The following is an 18,800-nucleotide window of genomic DNA, read 5'->3' as shown; positions in this document are numbered from 1 at the left end:
TTAACCAATTTTTGTAAAGTTGCATATAGTAGATTTGCATTTTATTTAAAAATAAGGTCATAAAGAAGTTTTACTTCTTATTATTCAATTACATCTACAGATACTATTTGCACTTCCTACCTCTGTACCGTGTTTTTTCCCAGACGTACAATTTTAAAATTAAACTAATACAACGCCATAAAAAACAGCTAACGCAATGACGGAAATGGTAAAAAGGAAATGAATTTTTCATTTCCTATTCACCTTTGCTGTGACTTAAGTATTTTGATATCCACTGGTGAATGTTACACCCGGTAGTAGTCTCGAGGTGATCAGTTAAGTGCCCTTTTAAATCGTAACGAACCGGGAAGATACAATCGGGATATCGAACTGGTTTTTTTAGAATGGCATTGTAAATAAATAAACGTCATTTTCGTTTTACAGATAAAGTTAAGTTAATTAAACAGAATTCAATATACTTTATAGTTTATATGTACATTATATACATAAAAATGTAAAGTACTATAAACACTTATAATTAATCGGCAAGCCGGTTAATTTCTGGTATACAGCTTTTACTAGGACATAGGCCTCTAAGAGCGTCCACTCTTCTTGGTTTCTAGCTTTACGTAGATTTGATTTATTTATAACAAAGGCATGACTTAATATGATTTTGTCCCAATCGGTGTCCGAAACCCTTGGTCCGTGGGGTCCCAGCGCTATAAGGCTTTTAAAAAAATAGCTAAAAGGTTAGTCGACATCACAGGAGACCGAAGAACTGGCAGCTATCTCGGACAAAGAATTAGACTAGCTTTTCAAAGGGGGAACGCTGCTAGTATCTTCGGAACCTTGCCTAAGGGGACACCCTTAAGGGGGGGAGTGATAATAATATATTTAAGTTAGTATATTTTTGAGGGTTTTTATTTTTAGATTCAAAGAATGTTATTTATGCGTTGCTTAATTAATATATTATTTACAATAATGAGTCTTCTAACACCCTCAATGGAATGCAGAGCTGATTTAAATATGTAGTTAAAAGATAGCATTAAAGTGGGATATTTCCAGGATGTCCACGACTACTGTAAAGCGATACGACGTAACAAAATCGTGTTTATGTCTATTCGCCGGTTTCATTGCATTATTTTTCAGAATAAGGTTCTGCCCTATTTAGTTTCATCATAAAATTGCAATGTGTAAATCCAATTGCAATTTATAAAAACACATCACGAATGATAAGATCCTGTAAAAAATGCACTTTTAAGCATTCGTAAGTCTACATGGACTGTACTTTTGCTTTACGTTGGTCCCAATTTCCTAATAAGTTCATTTAAGCAAGTACAATTGGTTGAAGGAAGCTTCCTTCAATGACGAATGACGTGGAGTGAAATTAAGAGAGCCATCTAGTTCCGATCATCAGTTTTCTACGCTGAATGCGCTCTGTCCCTCTTGGAGAACATTGGACTCTAAGTCAGTAAGTCAAGCAAGAAAAACAGAAAAAAAATGATAAAACATACGATATTGCGGGTGATTTAAAACAAAACTATCTGTGCGTGTAAAACGACAAGTAAAAATGTGATTGCACGACAGTTATTTCGTTACGTATTTGGAGCAGTAAATATAGTTTATCGTGTTACAAACTGTGCTGCAATTTTGCGTTCGTGATAAGAGGCGTCCATACTGTTTGGACATAGACACTTATTAAATTTACCAACATATATTAACTCAGATGTTCTGACTTACCACGAACCATCGATTCTGATCTCACCTTGAATCACAGCCCAAGCAGATATAAAAATTGACGCATTTATAGCCAATTATTTTGTATTTATTTATACAATTGTTTTGTACGTACGATGTTACTTTTGACAGTAGTATAGAATTACTTTCATTGTAATTGTAAACAAACCGCAATTTGTCATTTCATATGTCGAATAAACCCTTGAAGTTATTTTTGGAAGAACTTCTTAACTTTGCCTATTTGTAAAAGGATACTGTAGATACAATTTATCGCTTTAAAGATGCGTTTAAGCGTAACAATATCTTTTGCATTTTGACTTTCATATTTAGATTGAGAAATAAACTCTTAGTTCGATATCCTGACAAATACCCATTGTTTCTCTTTACAATGCACGAACTTATTAATTATTTTAAAAAGATTATCAATGAAAGCACTGTATAAATTGCTGCCCTAAAATAAGACATAACACACACTTTCACTACACCATCCTTCGAGTTTATGAAGATTTAATAATGTAAAATATTTTAATTATGAGGTTTTAATATCTTTTCGATTATGAACGAATGCCGCCCGCATGTTCAAACACTGTGAACATGCCTCTTACTTAACAGTTGCCTAGTAACATCTATTACGTATTTTGTGACATATTGGTGACGAAAATAAACATTATATATTATTTTAACAATTAGTTAAATATTGGTATTTATCTTTATTACGTAAAATATTAACTATGTGCAAGTAATGTAATGAATTTCAATAAATTAATTATAGTTTATTAATTTATATGAAACTTCTAACGTCATAAATTTTAATAGTTTCCTTCAAAGGTATCGGTAATACTCGGTTCTGTCTGTCCCAAACTGGAGTATTCACACTTATTCTATAAAAGAACAAAAAGAGTATTTGTCTGTTAAAGTCGCCTTTATTATTTATTTATTTATTATTAGGTAAAACAAAAATATATTTATAAACCATGGAAGTAATTTTGACATGTAAAAAATGAACAAAGCAACTTTTATATTACTAACAATCCTTAATGACATAATTTTAAATACAATGATAATCTTCAATAATGTGGGATTAGCAATCAAATATTGATTAAATTGTAACGCCCACATATTGTGTCAAGGTCATACTAAAATTATTTAGTATTATCTGTCATATATAAAGTATATTTATATTATTTAATTTATAGAATTTGACGTTTTGTACGGGATAGTCGATATTTTGTAAATGAAATAATTATAATATTTCTATAGCTACGTTTGTTAGTTCCACTTATTTCCTAAACTTTCATTTCTTTAAAGATTTTCAAAACTGATGTCTTTTGTTTTCAGCAGTAAATGATAGTATACAATTGTAAAAATGCATTCTGGTTCCTTAGTTCAATTTGTAAGGTTTATTGACTCGTAATAAAATGATTGTACTTCTGAGTATTCGTTAAATCTCTGGTCACAGTTTCAACGAATTCTATGTAAACCAATCAAAGTTTGACCTAGGCTTAGTGTTAGCAATTGAGTGTTCTTTTAATGTTTCTCAATGAGACATGGGCTAGACCAGTATTTCCCAACACGGGGCCCATGCCCCACATGGAGCAATTCGATTGTTAAGGTGGGCTATTCGAAAATTTGTTTAAATTTGAATTTCAGTTTTTACTGTTTCGTTAACAAATTCCTAGGAATTTCTTCCTAAAATTTATGTTTCTTAATGAAACAATTGAATTTTTCACTATTAAATTATGTATGTCATGACATACGAATTATAGAAAGGCACAAAAAATGTTGAAAAACACTGGGCTAGACGAACGTCTCTGTAACTTCCTATGGCGATAGCGAAACATACCGGGGTTTTGAATGCAATTTCGCAATCCCTTAGTATCCGATCTGGTTTGCGATCGATCGTGGGCTACAAAAACTTAACATTAAAGTCAACATCGCAATTGCTTTTGCTAATAGGAGTTACAGAGTACGCTGCTCCTACTAGATCTGGACCTTTTTTTTAAAACCTCAAATAAACTTAGACTAGTCGTTGAGAGGGCGATGGCGACCTGGGCATAGCTGGGCGCGGCAGTGCGGTAACTATTGCACTTGGATTTCAACCAATTCCAAGATAAATTGGTTTTTACTTTGATGTCTATATGTGTAGATAACATTTTGATTTAGGCTTTTAATTGCCCCAATACTGTTTATGTTTGTCTATAAATTTAAACTATAAGTCAAATTTAGACAATCTTTTTATATAAATCTGTTTATCCAGCACCAAACCTATGTTAATAAAGATTTACATCGTTAACTGCTCGTTTTCATTTGACAGGGTTTTGAAGTCGGTTTCATTATTTCCTATTACTATATATTATATATTTATTCTCCTTTCAACTCTCAAAGCAGCCAAAACCTTGGTGAATTAAGCAACAATTTCGTAGTAAAATACGTAAGAAGGAACGGAAGTGTGATTGGTGATAATTACATTACTTGTGAAATTAAGTAGTGTTAATTAAAGCGGTGACACGAGCTTTTACCGAAAAGGTCCTATTTTATTTATTTATTCTGTGGTAAAGGGTACCAGGTAAAAAAGTGTTTTAAAATTAGACGCTATATAAATCGAAAAACGAATTAATTGTCTTGAGATCAAGCGAAGTCAATGTTTCGGCTTTCAAGTCAAATAGCAATTAATGTTCAAGGACTTTACTATTCCATACATAAAATTAATTATTCATAGGCTTTACAAATGTTACTGGCTGATATAGGAATACGGAAATATTGTACATTATGAGGCTGGGTCGTTAAAAATGTACTTAGTTTTAAGTGTACGTATACACAGTTTTCTCCTTTTATGTTCAGCAAAAAAATACCGGATTTTATAGCTTATGCGGAATTAGGTATGAGATAGCTGCATTGTATTGAATCCTTTCACTCTTGTTCATTTTGCCAAATCCTCTCTGTATAGGTGGTTTAGCTAAAGCATACAAATACAGATCTAGTCTCCGAATATAATTTTGTCCTATTCGGTGTCGAGACCCTAGGTCCGTGGGGTCCTAGCGCTATAAGGCTTTCAAAGAAAATAGCTAAAAGGTTAGTCGACATCACATGAGACCGAAGAGCTGGCAGCTATCTCGGACAAAGAGTCTAGCTTTTCAAAGGGGGAACGCTGCCAGTATCTTCGGAACCTTACCTAAAGGGAATCCTTTCAATGATATATTTTAGTTATTTTATTTTAAGGTTAGTTATTGTTTTTTGTTATATACTAAAGTTACTAAGTTTTAATTAAATAATATTGTTTATATTAGAGGTTGTTTTGAGTCCGATAAATTATATAGCTGGCATTTTAAATGTCTGGAAACAAAATTAAAACACTACAGTTACTTTAGACATAATAAGAAGACCAATGCGCGTCCTTATAGCATTATCTTTCAAGCGATACAATTAGTATATTCAAACACGTAAGCAACTTTCTTATATTTCAACTCGTATTTCAATATAGTTCTCACAGCATTTACATTATGTAATTAACTGTGTGAACATTACAATGCAAAAACAGATACCATGCAACGGACACTTAGCGAAGCCTTTAACTTCGAATAAGGGATATTTGAGAACAGCAGATAGAAAACATCTTTATAATGATGCGATGTTATATAGGCCTCCAATAAAGGGTGGCAGACAAACCTAGCTATTGAGAGGACTGATACATTTCGAAAGTCCTTTGGTGTACAGGATATCAAACATAATATGACCTAAGGGATGAGAGTCCCATGCTGAAGCCAATGGGCCAACATTGCTTATATTAAAAAATCCTATATAAGTAGTTTCTTCAATAATTTTTATTTCATAATCAAGTAGGAGATCAGTCTTCTGTATGACACATGTTTTCTCTCATCTGTCATGTTGCTCTCTACTGAACACTTGTTCAGTCCATTCATCACAGCAAAAGAACGAACCTACGACTTCAGGGTTTAGAGAAGCATGTAACATCACTGGAAAAAAACGAAAAATGGACGAAAGGCTTGACGGAGTGGATCCAAGGGAAAATAGATGAACAGGTGGAAAGGGGAGAGGGGAATACTGATTAAAAGGTCTGTATTACAAAATATGTAGGCAAGGCCACCGTGACGAACCATGGCTTAGACCCAAAAGGTCGACGGCATAGAAGGCTGATCCCCTACGAGCTTAGAATAAAAAAAACAAATGAATAAGCTCTTTTATATTTTTACACATATCACTATGAGTCTACAAGTGCATAGAAGCCGTATTCGTGTTAGAATTATTCGAAGAAAAACGACTCAGGTAGGTTACTAATCCATAAATATAAAAATTTTAATCCTTTGTGAATAGCTTTTCTTACCACGAAAACTAAAAATATAATGTATTTCGTTTGAAATTTGAATTAGTCATGTTTTCTTAGAGCATATTAGCGCGCTATGTTCTCTAATTTACCTATTTAAATATATTATTTTATGTTTACCAACGGGAAAAACATAAAAAATATGTTTTTTTTCATGTGATAATTGTCCATTTGTATATTGACTAAAAACTATTAAAATCCTTAACAAGTTACTTTAATTGACAGTTATATTGCATCTATGTCAACCTTACCTGTCCTTACCAAAAAATAATGCACTATATATATATCAAAATCGATGTATAAATCGAAATCAGTAAATAATCAAGGACAATTTTCTTCTTAGCTAACGAAAAAGATGAACCACGGTGTTTGGAAGCCCTTCTAATTCCCGTAAGCTTGGTGCAAGATAAACAGACAAACGGGTTTGCCAACGAATATAGTATAAAAAGTTGTTCAAGGGACGCTCTGCGGTGGTGGTAACAGATATCTAGCGGGAGCGATGAGCGAGGTAACGCCAATACAAATAGGTATTGGTGGTATAAAATCAATTGTTTCAACATATGAGTACAACCACTGGGTAAAAACTATATTGTTAAACTAAAAATTTATTTCTTCACAGACTAACTTTAACAAAAGCATTGCATATCTATAGATATTAAACATTAATTATCTGTACCAATTTTGACGAGCAAGGAAAATATTGTTTTTTTTTTTAATATTGTGCGTTCCACATAATATAACATTAAAATGCAACAGAACCTCTGTTGGAGTAGCGAAGTAAATTTATTTTTAAATATTGGTTAATTTGTTTTAATTTCAACAACCCTGTACAAAAATCATACATAAACGTCATATTGGATATGGAAGGGTTTTTGAGCCTCATAAAAAACGCTTCTCCTGTTCAATGTCCACAGTTTTATTAACAAGAGAGCGCTATAGCCTAGCTACTTTTGTGGAACCAGCTCTAAAATTACAACTTTTTGCGTTTGCGCACCGTTCCGACCGGCCACTTATTTTTTAGCACTTCCTCGCCAAAATTAATAAATACATAGACCAGTTTAACTTGTTGGTCTGATATGTTTTAATATTCGTTGCGAGCTTTTACTTAGATTAACAAAAATATTAGTAAAATTCAAACGACTTATAAAGATTATTTCGTATGGATTAGGTTAGGTTAGAAATCAGGGTCGAAATTTTCTTCGGTTTTATCTACCTAGTGGATCTGACTAAATATAATGGATGTAACACGTACTGCTTCAGATGCCATAAACTCTGGCCCCATTTTAAAACAAACGTAGTACAAAACCCTAGTGAAAAATATAAAAGTGACGAAACTCACTTAAAAATGAAACAACTTAGGATAAACATTACATATAAAAATGTTAATGAATACACTTAACATACATTTAAAAATCATTACATTACATCATATGAAGCATTACAAACAAACATACTATGAACAAAACAGATAAATAATTTAAATATAAATATATCACTAAATAGTTAATAAGGATTTTAATTTATTTCAAAACAACCGGTCATTATGCGTTCTTTAAAAAAGGACAGTGATGGAAAGGAGTTTTTATTTTTGTTGGCCCAGAACCGGCAATATAACAAAGTAATGCCAAGAATCTACTCTCAAAGCCCCGATTGCGCTGTCAATGCGGTTTAAGTTGATTAAAATAAAGCGCCTCGAGCATTGAGCATACTATCTTGAGACGTATATTAATTATTATGTGTATTGAAATAAATTTTAATTGAATGCTAAATTATATTAATTTAATAATAAAAAAAATTAATTTTTATTATTTTAATAATAAAATCGTATTTTTTTATAATAACTAAAATAGGTATTTAGTATTTTCCTAGAATCAGCATGAATTTAGAGTGTTAAGCATGTAAAATTATCGTAAATGTATAACCAATACATAGTAATAATATATATTCTTAATATTAATACTAAATTATCTTAATGATTATTGAAACGATTAGATATTCTGATATTCAATGTTCATTCTAAAACGTTTCCTAATCACGTATTTAAAGCGCGTCTTTAATAATTAAACATAATAATAAACTAGCGACAACAGCGCTCAATTGGCAACAATGCAATAACAAAACAGATTCCCGAGTATAGACGATTGCAACCGAGAGTATCCGAAGCTTATTCCAAAACGTGATCGTGCTGTTTGATTTGAAAACAAAATCCACCCGCTCGTTGCCGGCTCGCTCGAGTCACGGGTGTTTAACCGAATTGCAGGCTCTGTGGCTCAGTGCGCGAGCAAGCGTGATACGGAATGAACGTGTGGTGCATTTTGCGCGGACGTTAACACGGCGATTTATTTTTTATTTGCGATTTATACAGACCAGAATTTAAGCCGTTTTGGAGTATAAATTCGGACATATAAAAGTTTTTAATGTCCAATACTTACTTTCAAATAGTTCGCGCAGAGTTTTGACCAAAATTGTGAACTTCCGTATAGACGCGAAAAACAAGTGAAGAAGACGTTATTTCGAAATAGAAGAACTGTTTTGTACATTTTCGCAACTTTTGCGAAATTGTGTTCAAAAATACTGGCTTGTTCGTGGAGGGTGACATAAAAAAACTGCCCTAAGCCATCTAGATCAGGTTCAATCTGTGGTCAACGAACAAAAAACAAAAAGGCAACGATTTACTAACATTGCAACTTCATTCGACTAAATTCTTGTTTAGTTCATCCGTATCGTGACTTTTAGACGTTTTCCATAAATTACAGTGATTCGTATAAAATTTCGTGCCGTTGTGGATCAGTTGGCGAATATAGTATCGCGTCACAAGAACTAAATCCTGGATATCAACTAGTGCCTTCTTGGTTTTCTACATCATGTCTACTGCCATAATGCATCAGTCTGCGCTGTACGATTTTGGTGATCTGTTCTTGAAGGTAAGATCCATTTCTCTTATTTAATAGAAGGTGCAAATTTAAAGCTTAACCATTTTACTTTAACTACGTATTTTCCACTTACCTATATCTATTCTAAATCATTAGACTTGCCTTTAAACTCATTCGTGTTACATTTGGCCCACGTGTTCAGTCTATTTCTATGTTCTTTCATATTGATTAAGGAATATGTGTTGTGTTGAAAAATTTAAAACTGAGTAGCTAATTTATTTCTTACTTCAGCTCAAACGATAACTTACATTTGTATTAGGCACACGAAAATCCAAAATAACTTGCATGATGAATATTAGTACTTATAGTATAATATACCCTGTTTATTGCACGTTTTTAATGTTAGGTTAGGTCTGAAATGATTTCGTTGACCTACCGACATTAAAAAAATGACCTAACCTTTAATTCTGATGATGACATTTTTGGATATAAAGTATCTATCATAAATGTTTAATACCTTCGCTATACAATCATTGTAAATCATAGATTCGGCAAAGATGAAATAAAAACATCCAATTTTTATTGTTTCATATTTGACTAGGCCCTAGGCAAACTGTAGTATTAGTACGTAATCAAAGTTTGCTTTACAAGGTAAGTTGTCTTTTCCATATTGCCATAAACCGCCTAAGTTAGTTCCTGCTACCGTAATTATAGTTTACGGAAAACCTTTCAAACCAGTAATAAGTGCTTAGTTAGCTATATATTCATAGAAATTAAATAACAATAGAAAATATATAAAATAAAATAAACTATTATAGTTTGTTTAGCTACCGTTCTTCGCATAGGTACCTAAATACTACATATGTGTTTATCCGTCTAATGGTATTAAAGAATAATTCTTACTATGAACAAAAACCTAAAATATTATTTAGCACCTTAAACGGGCACTTGTAAAATAGAATCGAGTGTCCTCTAAAAGTAAAATTATATTAAACTGATTAGGAAATACTGTGGTTTAAGTTCTACAACATAATTGCCCAAGGAGATTGAAACAAATCGAGATTTTCAAATAATTAAGTAGGGATCGAATTTTGGTTAGCCAAATCTTAAGAATTTCTGAACTTAAGTGCGTTTATATGACGAAAAAGTATTTAAATCCTAAAACCCTTATACGTTTAATGTGCCTCTAACTTATTAGTAGCTAAAACTATAAAAATAGTATATAGGGTGTAAATCTGTATTTTAGTAGACGCTGTAATATTTACACTAAATAAACTATGTATTGAAATTGTGTTAACTTATAAAGAATTCACATTAAATAATTCAACTTGTTTTAGTATATAACCATTATGTACTGGATAGCACAATTATTATTCGTAGGATCTTATAACTTGACAAATCCTTTCAAATCTCAGCAGGGGTGAAGAGCAGACAGCTAAGTGGTGTGACTGGTGTTTTATCTCCGCCCTTATGAGAAAATAAATCCTCATCCATTGTAATAGAGCCTATAATGGAATAGTGGCTGCCCTTCGACTGTATCTTTAGGGGCAACGCAAAACCGGTTCTATTAACTAATTCATACGGTTATATTTTCTTTGAAATGCATTTACGCTACCTGCTCAGTTTTTGTGGTTTCTTTATATTGCGTACACTTGTTGCTTAGGGTTGCCCTGTTTTATATTCAACGAAGCATATAGAGGGTAACAAAGACCGAGAAATATATAAAAAAATTAACCTACATTTTAGGTTTAAATACGTTGAGGATAGACAAGTGCTTCAAATGGAGAAGCGGTTATTTAATTTTGTTTTAATTAAAATGTTGGTCATTATCAATTTTAAAGCAGACTAGTTTTAGCGATGTCGTCATGTAGAATTGGAGACCTACGTTTTGCGTTCTAAAGAATGTGCTCTATTATCTATAAACAATTATTTAGTTTAGTGGCTTAACCGCAGTAGTACAAGTTAGTAAATTAAATATACAAATATATGAATAATCGTACAGTGTGTTATGATGTAGGTCGTGACGTCCCGATTTATAGCAAAAATACCAGTTATTTCTATGAGATATTTAAAATATCTTCATCATATCAGTAAAGTCCACAGAAATGAGAATTGAATGTGAAACTCGGAATAGAATTGATTTATTATTAAAATTTGATCATACAAAGGTCTGTTGTTTTACGGGTTTTTAAACTGAAAGCAAATCTAATAACGAACAATTGACGTCCACTTAATTAATGCTTAATATATTTCTTTAATGACACAAACTGGTTTGATAACGATTGGTAATTGTTACCAGTGTAGAAATATACGTGACTCGTCATCATCAACTTTTATATCATAAATAACAATAGGCGACCAATTATTTTCCTTCTAATTTTCATAAAATATAAATGTTTATATAGCTCTCGTGTCTATGCTAAAAGCAATGCTTATAGTATAAGTTTACATTCCACTTTTGAAAAAACACTGCTGCGTGAAAAGCAATCTATACAAAAACTCGCGTAGTAGTAGGAGTGCTTTGATTGTGATGGGAATATTGAAAGGTGCGTCTTTTTTGTGAATTTTGGCCGTTTAACCGTTCTACACCTACAACCGTCTACCTGCTATTTACAATGCACGCCATTTACAACTTGCCTGACGAAATAAAAAGGCTTTTGTGCGCAGATAGAGCTTTGTTCAATTTTTCTACAAGAGGGGCGATAAACAATTAGACCAGCTCAAGTAGATTTCTTTAAGCTCAATTTCTAAAGTTTTCCTTTATTTCCTTTATTTGCACGAAAAATATGCAACTTGCCACAGTAAAATATTGCTTATACAAACTTGGTTTTGTTGATTTGTCCCACCGCTTTTTGGCTGGGTTTGAAGAAAGTTAGCGCATGGAATAATTAATTTTAATAAACCGCATCTACCTAGATTTGCCAATATTCTTACCGGAATTAAAAACTTAGGTATATAATGAACCATGAACCGGACAAAGACGGGAGCAGTAGGTATGTTTTTGTGGATTACGGGATTACATGGGAATTCTATTGTTAAAGAATCTGGGAAGTACGTAATTATCTACTTTTCGATAAAAAGTTTACAAAGCAAAAATTATATCTGATATCAGTTTAGAATATAATTTTACAGTTGAGTTTGCCAATTGCTGGTCAGTATCAGGGGTATCGGAGCGTGTTATCGCTACAACTATGCACGTTTGCTAACAATAGTATTTCTAACTACGTTCAGTATTTTCAAATACTGCTATGAAAACTAACCCTATTTGGCTTTAATTAAATTTTGACATGTATAAACGTGTTTATAAACTCACCATATTCACACATAAGGACTAAATATACACTTTGGCGCTTATAGTAGGAGAGTCTGTTTTGTATAATTAAAGGATATTATATTATATCTTCTGTATTAGTCTCCATGTTATCGACTAAGTGCTTTAAAGTAAGAATTATTTCACGAAGATAACTAGATTTTTCCTGTGATACATCCTCACAGTTCAGAAACCTCGCAAATATTTACATGTTGGTAATCTTCAAGTAAACTTTCCAGTTTTCGCAATATTAAGTTTCTCAAACGGCCGGTTCTGGTCTCAAGTCATTTCCCAAGATTGCAGAAACCTTCGAGTACAGCGCAAACAATTGTGGGAGCTGGTATCATAGTTCACGTATCGAATTATTTCCTTGTATGCTGTGTTGGCGATATGTTATTCTGTACTGGCGCTGTTCGCAGACACAACAAAACATCTTTAAGGTCCAAAATTGCGTCGATATCAAGCTTCTCCATCACTGTTTAAAACCTTTAATAATTTAGTTGTTTTCGCTCTTTAAAAACTTAGTTTTCCCTGTTTCAATTTTATTTAATTATGATTTCGCAATGCTTGTGAAGACGACTTAAATATGAAGTCGCTTATAATACTTGATTTAATGGAAGTATCTCCATCAAGTATTTGCAGCAGCAGCTTGGCTCTCGTTTATCAATGCCTGCTTTATTAAGAATTATTAAAATGCTTTTACATTTCATGCATAGTGATCCATTCAGCTTTAGTAATTGCATTAAGTGTTGCGTTCACTCAAGCAAGTATATTACGAAATGAGCCTACCGTAGTGGAAACTACTAGTCTAATGCAACCGGTCCGAGTTACCAGATTAATGCCTTAACAATTTCCAATTTGTAAAAATGTATAAAATATCGTTATTACGCGTTCGGGATTTAGCCACAAGTTATCTGTCAGAACTTCCACCGCAATTCAATTGTTATCTTACCAAAATTGTTCGACGGAAATATTCTAATCGCATGGCGTATTTAGTAGGTCAACATGGCAATATTCTTTATAAAATGTTATCGATATTCGTAGATAAGTCCTTTGTTACCAAGAGGTATTAATATTATGAGCGTCATTTACCAAGGTATCTTTCCTAAGAATATTGATTTAAAATGCGGTTCGCCTTGAACGGACATCGTTCACACTGAAGATTCATTCCACAATTTCGACAGCCGGGGACACAAATTAAGGCAAATACGACCCTGATAGCTATGCTGCAATCTTGACACCCACGTGTAAGGTGAAAATTTAGTTCATTGTTTTTCGTCGTTACAAAAGCATTGATTTCATAACCTTAATATTAGTAAGAAAACAAGTATAACCAGAGAGCATTCCAACCAGTTCTAAGTGAATGTCATCAATAGTCGCTAATTGTTTTAGCAAATGCGAGAGTTCATTGCCGCGATGACGAAGATCGCCTACGCTTGAAAAGTCAAAATAGATGCTATGTTCATATAGATAGGAGTCATTAATATTATCATATCTGAACTCTAATATTATTTTGCTATTGATTTTAATATTGTTACAAAAAACTAAGTCATTTATGATAAGCTGTCACGTGTAGCGAAGTTATCGCAAATCGTTAACATGTTTTGTTATTAATCGTGAATTTAAAATGCTTTGCGTTGTTTAAGTCACGTTGCACAAATTCTTAATTTAAGATATAGTAGTTTTTTTGTATGTCGATTGACTATAATTCGTAGGACATATTTAAAAATGAAACGTGCCGTGCTTTTCACAAACACGTTTATTAATAAACGTGACGAGAATTGAGAGTTCAAACAAGTTAATAGTTGGTACTTAAATACATTGATAATGCATATCTGAGGTCTTATGTTGGAGTGCAGTACATAAACAAAGGGTGCTGTATCTTATCTCGACGACTGATAAGGACTGGAACATTAATGTTCCAACAGACAACAATATGCCTGTACATATCTCTCAAACCTTTGTTGACCTGGAGTTCTTAACAATTATTACACACTAAAGCGTAAATTATATTATGCGTATAAGGTAACGTATACCTTTAATGGGCGAATTTAGTTAACGTTAAGTTCTGTCGTTTGCTTCCTAAATGCGCGTGGCATGTACTACAAGTATGGAGCCATCTAGTTCCAGTTAAATTATCAAATATTCCACTGTCTGTTATGTAATATAGACTGAGTTCATTATATTGATCTAGTTTTTGATTGATACAATACGCCTCGCATGATGAAGCGCACCGAAAGCGAACACTGGCATAATTTCAAAATCCAGTTCCGATATCCGTTTCACTTTCAAATGTAGAAACAGCGTCTACATAACATGATTTAACAATTCATTGCAAGAAGCCCTTTATAAAAATCTGTATGACATTAGATATAACTTAATCTGTTAACTTTTGGCTGCAGTTTTGGCACACATTCTCTGTTGCGTCACAACGAATCAAGCGCAGGCCACGGCGCGTAACACTTTTACCATAAGCGACCTCGTCTACCCACTTTGTGTCGTTTTACATAATTGCCCGTAAATAACGTATCTTACGCAACATCAAAACATCGTTATTCTAGGTTTGTTTGAGAGGGTCACTGTTTAATGCTCTACTTAAAAAAAAAACAAATGTGAGGTAAACTAGATTAAAATCTGTGCTCGTGATATAAACTCGATTGTTAAAGTATAGAGAATTGCTGTATCCTTGACCTTGAGGTTTATTTTTTGCTTATCGCTAATTATATTTAACAACTTCTTTATGTCTATTAGATTATTTACTTGATGTAACTATTACATGCTTACTTTAGATTTTTTATACAGTATTATTAATGGCTAAATGTTACCTTAATTTAGGTTAAAACTTTTGTCTGTATAGCAATCTTTTAGTCGTCTTTGGTATGTTAAAAGCAGGACGTATGCGGTAATGCTCGAAGTGCAACAATAACATAACCGCAATCCAAGTAGAGCGACAAGCTCTCAGCCGAAACGGTATAACTTTCTTTTCTCGTTTCGTAACAGAGCCTTACAGTTTATCGTTTCACCAGCTTAGATTTTCAATAAGAGTACGATACTTAACGCACAATTTCTCATTTCACGCTGCCCAGAAGCGGTTAAATTGAAAATTATTTTTATTTCCTCGGTATTTCATTACAAACTTAACATTACACTGATAATGAAAAGTAAAATGACTTCCTCATGAAGCCGTTCCCATCTTCAAACCAAAAGAAACTAAGTCCATCTGTACTATTATTATTACGTTAGCGACTTGGCAACTTTACTAAACAGTACTTATATTTAACTGTGTAGACCTCATCGAAGTAGTAGTCCCTAGTAGGCCAAACATTAAAATGAGATGAACGCAATAGTTGCAGCGAAGCGTCATTTCGTACGTTGCGCACGATTGCAGTTTGCATAAGCATTGCACAAACTACTATTACAGCGATTATAATCCGCGCGTGCACTGATATCTTATGTGCCAAGAGGAAGAGAACTTTCGAAGTCACTTTCGAGTATTGTTTCATTGTCAGGTCTTTCCTATGTAATTTTCCTTCCTGATTTGCCGTTTAGTATAATCATACCTATTGCACTAAACATTGAGTAATGCGGTTTCAAAGTGTTACAAGACGAAAACTTACAACATTAAATAGGTATTGTAATATGAAGCCATTAAAGTGTAATTTTAGTGACACCACACGAGCCGATACACATTTGTGAAAAGCCAAATGATGTATGGGTGAGGGATACTGTTGACGTGAAAAATCCAGTAAATATACATATTATGAAGGATTCTTTAGTAACCATCTTTGCCTAATAAAATGTATTAAAATATGTATTGCTATATTTAAAACAGGTTCCACATTTTGGAATTCCGTATGTAAATGGGGTGTCACCCCAAAACCACTGCGCAATGACACCTGTAAAACGACCTCCAATGTGTCGTCCACATTGTGTGTGTAAAATTATTTATGGATCCGGGTTTCATTAAAAGTCATTACGATGCTAATTTAATCTGTTACAAAATAAACTCACCCTAGCGTGCCCTCGTTGACTCATAAGTGATTCGAAATATAAAGACAATTTTAATTACTCAATGAATAATTTGAATTGCTCATTGGAACACATTTCTTAAGTACATATTATATGGAAGGCAAAATGTGCTTTCCGAATTTGTTTATAGCAGCTCCACAAAATTATAACAAGCACAGACGACATCGTTTAGAACAACATACCGGTTATATTGAAGAAAATCAAAGATCCGGACGGGTAAAAGTATGTATTAGGTACTTAATTACAACGTCGTTATAATAGATTTTGATTGTACATTATAACGATATCGAAGGGACTACTCATATATGGTCGTACTAAAAGTCGTAACAGGCCATGACGTTGTTATTAAGTACCTAATATATAGAATTCCACCTTTGATTTTGGTATGTTGTTATAAACGATAAACTTTACACATCTTAAATTGTCTGTTTTGTTTATATATATATAATGCACATTAAATTATATTTTAAGGTATATAATCTGTATAAATAAGTCGTGTAGTAAACATACACAAGTATGTATATTCACTATTTGATGTAGTAATAACTAAAGAATTGTTTGTTTCTAGTCGTGTAAATAAATGCCAATTAATAGAACGCAATTGCATTTATCGCTTGTTTATTACAATGGATAAATACGGTACCTAACTACGAGTAGTAAGTACTTTATTGCCTTAACGTCACGTACAATAATGATGTATCTATTCATTTTTAAATACGAGAGGTAAAATAAAAAGTTAATATTTATAATTTGCGGAGCTTAACGGAGCTATTTAACAGTAACGATACTATTTATTTATTGTCCAAGTCGAAATTTCGGTCCCATTACATAAACAATTAGAAAGAAACGTTATTCTATGTACTGAGCGTTACTATTATATTTTGTGATTACGTATACCTTGTACGGAATTCCTCGAAGAGTTACAGGTATGAAGTAAGTGTTATAGGTGAGCAGTGAGCACGTTTCAGTGATAGTAAGTGATCTTCGTTTATAGTTTGTGTGTCAATAATGAAAGTGGCACGATGGTAGGTCAGTGCCGCGTTGCATAATCTATGTCACGATGATCATACCACCATTTTTGGTGTTGATCGATCACGTACTTCCTATAGATCGCGGTATCAAAACATTACCATTTTGAGACAGCATCGTTTTGAGTGGAAACTTCCTTGACTGTTACAGTGCTTGGATCCTCAATTCCTCCTATTCGGCGTTAACATGTTTTATAATCTCTAAGCAAGTAGAATATACGGAACAACTAATAGTTTCAATTGCCTTTTCTACGTAAACGCTTGTACAGAGGGTTTTTCATTATTTAAATATACAAAACGTGCATGTCAAGTGTGCAAAGGAGCATAGCTCAAAGGTTAGGTTTCTCTCGGGTAACGGAAGTCATGCTGACATGCAGTCGACGAACTTTTAAGGTTGTCAAAATTTCCTGGTTTACTGATCACAGTTTTCCGTTTGCTAAAACTCGATAAGCGTGGTAAAGGGCTAAATTATTTCGTTACATTTGGGAGTTTTTTTTTACGAATTTTAACTGCTCGTATAAATTTAATTAGGTTGAGTTTGTTGAATCATGTAATGCCGTTGAACTTTACAAGGTCTCCTTTGTACTTCCTCCTTGGCAGACCATGACTGTTCCTAGATAAATATTATTTCTCTTTGTTCTTGTAATGCGTACTTTCTAGTTATTTTATTTTCTATCTTGTCATCGTAACATTTCAGTAAGATTTTAGTTCACAGTTCAGCCGTTTTAATAACATATCAGCACTTCTAGGTCGTTTTTTAATTTGCTGCGAAATGTGCACCAAAAGTTACGGACACTGGCCCAATTAGTCGTCTTTTGTTATTTTTATAGTGACACAATTACACATACCGAATTTCCCACTACCTTAAGGTTGTGTAACGTTATATTAGAATGTTTATGTACGTAATCTTATATTACACGTTATTATTACCGAGGTTATCTAAGCAACAACGCAACTGGATACACGTAATGTGGATGTAATGCATTAATATGACTAATTATAAATCTGCCAATCAATAAAGAGTCTATTTCGATCATAGTTTAATACAAAAATCCAAATATCAACTTTTCTACTACAAGTATGTTTGGAATTTGCCTATGCGACAGATCTCAAGTCTTCTTCGGTTCCATGAGCAAACTGAAAACCTCAAATATATATTCAAGACGTTGTATGTTTACAAACTTTTATCAGCAGGTAAATAAGATACATTTTTAATAAATTTTTCTCTGGTCTATTGACGGCGATATTACTGCAAAAGATTTATTGATATTCGATTAAGCAATAAATTAAAGGGCTTTTATGTTAAGCCATCGCTGTTACTACGGCTACTATTTCTATTAAGTTTCATAAGATTTGCTTCAAAACAATCACGCACTATTGCGTATAATATTATAGATCGATAGCGCAATATTATCAAATCGCATGCATCGTGCTTGGCTGCGCTCGAGTGGATTCGTACCTACGAACTCAAGGGCCCATGAAATGCAGTAAAGCATGCACGT

The 18,800-nt window shown here is 33.0% G+C and overlaps 1 protein-coding gene across 1 annotated transcript in view; it reads left to right on the top strand.

Moving 5' to 3' along the window:
• Positions 1 to 8,313: 8,313 nt before the first annotated feature.
• LOC123708758 (protein TIS11) overlaps positions 8,314 to 18,800 on the top strand; it is a 30,194-nt gene continuing 19,707 nt past the window's right edge. Inside the window, exon 1 of the mRNA XM_045659628.1 lies at positions 8,314 to 8,982. Coding sequence (XP_045515584.1) covers positions 8,923 to 8,982 — 60 coding nt within the window. The 5' untranslated portion in view covers positions 8,314 to 8,922. The remainder of the gene's footprint in view (positions 8,983 to 18,800) is intronic.

The sequence above is a fragment of the Pieris brassicae genome, chromosome 1 (genome assembly GCF_905147105.1).
Source record: "Pieris brassicae chromosome 1, ilPieBrab1.1, whole genome shotgun sequence".
NCBI classification, from domain to species: domain Eukaryota; kingdom Metazoa; phylum Arthropoda; class Insecta; order Lepidoptera; family Pieridae; genus Pieris; species Pieris brassicae.
Note: the sequence above shows the minus strand (reverse complement) of the source record. Positions and strands in the feature narration are given on the sequence as shown.